The 6262-nt window shown below is 52.7% G+C and overlaps 1 protein-coding gene across 1 annotated transcript; it reads left to right on the top strand.

The window, feature by feature from the left end:
• Positions 1–4247: 4247 nt before the first annotated feature.
• Positions 4248–5464, top strand: LOC4347327 (mavicyanin). Its single transcript, XM_015755496.3, has 2 exons — positions 4248–4542; positions 4795–5464. Exons 1-2 carry the CDS (start codon positions 4269–4271, stop codon positions 5088–5090), a joined length of 570 nt encoding a protein of 189 aa, XP_015610982.1. The 5' UTR covers positions 4248–4268; the 3' UTR covers positions 5091–5464.
• Positions 5465–6262: the final 798 nt, after the last annotated feature.

Raw genomic sequence — 6262 nt, forward strand, 5'->3', positions numbered from 1 at the left:
AATCCCATCGATATGAGTTGCACGTGAGAGCCATCTCCAACAGCCTCCCTAAATCTCACTCTCCAAATATCTATTTATCAAGTCAAAATCGTTGTTTGCTCCAACAGTCTTTCCATTCACCCTCTCTACTCTAGGTCTATAGAAAAAAATGGTGGAATAATTTGCATGGGACCCACTAGCAATAGGTGGAGTGAGGGAGGGCATGGGCAATGGTGGAGAGAGAAAAGGGAAAAAGATGATGGGCCCACAGATGTCTAGTTCGTGTGGATGGCCAACGGCTGGCCAAATTTGGCTAGCTTGAGCCCATCTTTAGCCATTGCTATTTTTTGGCTAGGGGGATAGCCATTCCGTTGGAGTACATTTTTTGTCCAAAGTTGTTAAAATTTGGCTTGGAGAGTGGGATGGGGAGGCTGTTGGAGATGCTCTAACTACGTAAGTCGACATCTCAACGCACGTAATCCACAACCCCGTTGTTAATCCTCCAATAATCCAACTCCCTTTCCGACCCAACAAATATGGGCGCAGCTGGTTAGTCGAAACCTGTTCCGGCCTAACTAAAATGGGCCGCACGTAACTCCGAATAAAGGAATAAGTTTATATAGGTCTCTTAACTTGACGGCGCGTTTGATCATTATCATTGAACCTTAATACCAGATACCATGAGGCATTCAACTGTCAAAACCGGTGGACGGCACAGGAAAGCCGAAAGCTATACAAGCTCCTCGCCAGCCTACTTCATCATCGCCGTCGGGCACACCGCATGCCGCGCGTCGCGCACGGATGCATCGAGGTGGCGGCACGGGCATGCCACGCCATTGCCCGCTGCCACAACGCTGCTATCTGACCCATCGCCGCTCCTCAGGGACACCTGTGTGGTGAGGCTTGCGTCACCGCACCCGCGCTCTCCAACGCGCTCAAGCGGGCGCGTACACGCACCACCGCCGCACCGGTAGCGATGGTGTCAAGCCAGATGACCACCACATCGGCTTCGAGATGAAGAGGGATGTGTCGCTTACATGTGAAGCCAGAGCAGCTCGGCCTCACAGCTTGCGTGGTCGCTACCACCAGTGTTGCCGCCGACGTTGGCACTAGCCTACCCCCTTTGTCACCCTCCTCGTTGGCATGGATGCCCTCGCCATCCAAGTGAAGAGAAAAAGAGATAGGTGAAGAGAGAGAGGAGTAAAAAGGCCTTGACATGGTGAGGCCCACGCTTACTTAACGCTGTTGCTCGGGTCAAATTGCTACGTCAGACAAACCACCCGCTATATTGTCATGGGACCTATATTACACCAGTTTTGATAGTTAATAAACCCATTGTATATGTTATTGTGGTTCAAGAATGAGTATCGAGCTCGTTGTCAACTTAACGTGTGGGCCCCACATGTCAGGTCTCCACGTCAACTCTCTCTTTCCCCTCCTCTCTTTCTCTGTTTCTCTCCTTTCTCCCTCCCTCTCGCTCTCTGCTCTCGCAGGGCATGGGGATGCCGGCGCTAGGGCGCCCACGGCGGCGCGCGCGGCCGGGGTTGGCGTCGTCGGCGGCGGCGGGAAATGGGTTGTCATCGTCGTCGATGTTGTCGAGGAGGCTGAGGAGGTCGTCGGCCGTGGAGATGAGGAGGGAGCGGGAGCGGCGGCGGGCGCGGAGTAGTAGCCGCGGTGCGGGGAGGTGGCGGGCGGGACGGCGGTAGAGTGCGCCACGGTTTGCTGCTGCTTCCCCTTCGCCGTCGTCGAGCTCGTTGTCCTCGCGGCCATCCGCATCCCTGTCGCGCTGTTCGAGGTGGGCGATGCCCTCTTCTTCTTCTCACGCTCCTTGGACTCCGCCGCTCCCGCTCCCTCCTCATCTCCCTGGACGCCCACCTCGCGGCCGTCTCGTTCTCGGCCTCGGCGGCCGCCGCATCAGCGGTGGTATTGCTCTACTTCGCCTTTTACGAGGCCACCGAGCCGCTGACCACCGGGAAGGCGATGTTGTTGGGCGACGCTGGAGGAGCTCAGGCGGAGGCGGCGCTGGCGCCAGCGTCGGCCTCGCCCGTCACCGCGTCGTCGGCCGGATCTCCTCTCCCGCCTCACGCCCGTTGGCCTCGTCAGGCTCTCCGTCGAAGAGGTTGCGGCGAGGAGGGAGTCGGTAGAGGGGGGGACGGGAGGATGTGGCGGCACTCGATCTCTCCGCGGCGGAGAGTGCGGACGGGAGGATGCGGCCAGCGGAGGCGGCGTGCGAGCGAAGCAGAGTGGAGCGGAAGCGGAAGCGCGGCGGACGGCGGTGGAGGCAGGCAACGCCCCACGCGGCCGCGGCGCTGTCATGGGCAGCCCGCCTCCTCCCGCGCGCCGCCCCTTCTCCCCGCCGGTCGCCTTGTCCCCATCGGCTGCCGGCGCCGCTCCTTCTCCCTTCCCCTTGTCCCAGTTGGCCACCGCGTGCCATCCTTCTCCCCGCCGGTCGCCTTGTCCCCATCGGCTGCCGGCGCCGCTCCTTCTCCCTTCCCCTTGTCCCAGTTGGCCATCTCGTGCCACCCTTCTCCCCGCCGGTCGCGCCATCCTCCTCGCCGGCAGCCGCCCATCTGTTCGTTGTCAACTTGCAGAGAAGCGAGAGAGAGAGATGAGGAAGGGAGAGAAGAGGGGAAAGAGGGAGAGGACGCTGACGTGGACACCTGAAATGTGGGGCCCACGTGGGTCCCGTGTTGACTCAGCCGCCACGTAGACCAACACTGGGTTAAAACCACCGAAAGACCTCTGGTGACCGGTTTTGCATAGTTAAGGGACACCGTATATCTGGTTATTGCGGTTCGAGGATATTTTTTAATCCCGATGACAAGTTGAGGGACCTTCGGTGTACCTTTTCCAAGTCTTAATCCACGTTCAAGGGCCGCATGCAACCGGCCCAACTATTATGGTCGATCCAAAACTACGGGTACCAATTTAACATGTTTCTAAGGTGTCTAACTGAAAGAATGCCCAGGAGAGTCCATCGTGGCCATGGAAGCTCGATCGGACGGCGCTTGTGAACCCAATTGTGTCTTCCTCCCTCCCCCACCAACTCACCATGGCCGCCGCCATGTGTCCCCTAACCGACACCGCGAACGGCGAACACCCGCCGGTTCGATGAATGACCACCTCCATGTCTTCCCTTGTCATCGATCGCATCCCGTGAGACCGGCAGCCAGAGCTCCTGCCGGTCAATTTGACAAGGCGTGCGGCACCGGTCGGAGGCCGGAGATACGCAGAGTCGTCCTCTGACGAAGACATCGAAGTACATCCATCGTCAGCGGAAGTACACCGTTCGCCATGGCCACCGCCCCCCTTACGTCGGCGAGGTTGACGGGGATCAGAAATTCAGAACCCTGTGTTACACATTGTCCTTTCGAACCCGTACATCTTGGCGAAAGTTTCGCCGTCTCCGATAAGAGCGTCAGCGAGCAGCCATTGCTGATGTACATACTACACACAGATCACAAGAATCTTGGTAACAAGTATATCTGTACTAGGGGTTGCAGTGGTTGCAGCTGCACCGGTGTCCGTAGAGCTCGGGAGTCCTTATCTAGCGTCGCTGCTGTGAGCCGGCCGTGATGTCATGTACCTGCACCCGGTGGCGTTCCGGCGTGTTTGTCCTCTGCACCACTCACCCGCCGGTCAGCGCATTAGGTGAAACCGCGAAAGTGAAACAGTGCTGGACTACTGCTAGTATGCTCGATATCCGATCGATCGAGCTGCCCCCGTCCGCCCGTCCGTCCTGCAGAGAGACACATCACCGTGTGTGGAACATTCAGAGAGCTGCGGCAAAGCTAACCGTAGACATCACCTAACCCATCCATGGCTTTGTTTGATCGTATCTCTGGCGCTTTGGTATCAGTTCCCTGAACAGCCAGCAAAGCGTCGTTCAGCTGCGTAACATCTCCTTTTCAGTTTTCATTTGCCGATCCGTGGATACATGGATTGCTTGTCCAAAAGCTTATTTGCAGCTAGAAAAATGTGGTATATGTTCCTATCATGGAAAAAATAATGCGACGGGGGTGTGACTCTGCGTGTACTGCACAGAGGGAGGGAATGCTACCAGCTACTGAAACAACTCTGCACCTCCTGGAAGCTTTGAGTTGCACCAAAGGCATTCCAATTACTTTTTTTTTTCACATCTGAGCAAATTTATAGTGGTTTTTAGAAAGAATCCGATCGGAAAAGGGGATTGACAATTCGACATTGGCCAACTCTTTATCTGTACTTTGTCACTTGACTTATTCTCTGGCCGTGCGTATAAATAGACCCTGCCTACAACCTCCGGGCAAATGTGCAGCAGCAACAGTATAGCTGAGATTGGTCATCTGACATCCTTATCTCCCTCTCCCTCCAAGTGCCTAACCCAACTCTTCCCGAGCCTTTTTCTGATCATTGGACAAATGGCCGTCTCTTCAGCCGTTCTCGTTGGGCTACTCGTCGTGAGTTGCGCCGCGGTGGCCGCAGCCACGAGGTACACCGTCGGCGACGGCGAGGGCTGGACGACCGGCGTCAACTACAACAACTGGGCCAACGGCAAGTTTTTCAGACAAGGAGACGAACTCGGTGAGCAAAGCTCAGCTTTCTCTCATCACTAATACATACTCCATCTATCCCATAAAAAACGAATCTAGAATCAAATATGACATATTTTAGTATTACGAATCTAGATATATGTATGTCTAGATTCATAGTACTAGTAAGTGTCACATTCAGTACTAGCTTAATTTTTTATGGGACAGAGGGAGTAGTCGCTTGCACATATACTCACAGTCTCACACACACCTACGTGCTGGGAAAACACATGTGTTGGTGCAGTGTTCAACTACCAGGCGAGGGCGCACACGGTGACGGAGGTGAGCCAGACCAACTTCGACAGCTGCAACGGCAACAGCCCGCTGAGCAACGACAACGGGGGATCGACCACCATCAGGCTCTCCTACCCGGGCATGCACTACTTCATCTGCACCATCCCCGGCCACTGCAGCAGCGGCATGAAGCTCGCCGTGAACGTCAACGGTGACCCGTCGTACTCTGCCGCCTCTTCGCCGGCGGCGGCGAGCGCTGTCGCCGCCGCGGCAGCGGGGGCCCTGATCAAGCTCGCGCTGTTCTGATGGCCGCGGTGCATGCGAGCCAGGGTAGAGACAGTGCGTGGAAGCCATGCAGGTTCTTGTCGATCGGCCGTTGCACGTTGGTGACTCGTGCAATGAAGCTGACCGTGTTTCTTCTCGTTTCTCGTGTGATTTGGTCACCGTGCAACTCGTATGTAGTAATCACCTTAGTTTGTTGTGGTGATTCTAAATTTGCTTGTGCCACTGGTGTATCGTCGTGTCTGGGGGCTCTGGTTATGCATGCCATGGTTTGTGTTGGTGAAATTTCTTATGGTGGGTATAAATAAAACCAAGCATGTTAAAAACATGCTGGTGGTAATGGTATAGTCGTGGTTGTATAACTATACCGAAGTTTAATTACTTGACCTTTGTAATCACAGCTTGACCCCTCAACTTTAGCCTTTGCTCTCTATACTTGTTCCAGCAGTTGAATCCCTGTTGGGTGTATACATCCAAGTGAATGTAGAAGCCAGATTTTTAATTCATTTTCTAAAAAAAAATTCCTTGTTAGGCCTTGTTTGTGTAATCCTCAGTCACCCAACTAGATTAAGGGGGTTTCAAGGGGATTAGTTAATTCCACACTAAATCCCCTGCAATTCTATATAATCCCTTTCTTATGAGAATAAACGTATAAGGCCTTAAGAATAAATATTTCCCTTTACTATCCTCCAGCAAATCACACTACACGTCTTTTTACCGTTGGTGTTCTAAACTCTCGAAGGGTTATCCTCCCGTTATTTGCATGACATCCAAATGGTTATGAATTTTTTTAAAAAAAAATCAACAAAACATATTAGTATATGATAATTCACTCAACAAACACGCAAGTTAAAATTTAACTTCTACAAGTTTCAACGAAAAAACAAATTAAACTATGGCTAGTTAACGTATATTCGCAATAAAATTTGTTTTTTTCGTTGCAACTTGCACAAGTTAAATTTGGTCTTATATGTTTGTGGAGTTATTTAACACTTATTAACCAAGTATCTTGTTGATTTTTTTTCAATTTTTTCATAACCATCAGAATGACATGCAAACAACGAGGTGATAGATGTCCCCTCGCGAATTTAAAATAGGTTCCTGTGTCCATAATTATATATGCCCAAGCTTGTCCAACACACCTAAGTGCCAAGTTGCAAACTATTTGTGTTCTTTGAAGATATTATATTTATTTT

This window comes from Oryza sativa, chromosome 9 (genome assembly GCF_034140825.1).
Source record: "Oryza sativa Japonica Group chromosome 9, ASM3414082v1".
NCBI classification, from domain to species: domain Eukaryota; kingdom Viridiplantae; phylum Streptophyta; class Magnoliopsida; order Poales; family Poaceae; genus Oryza; species Oryza sativa.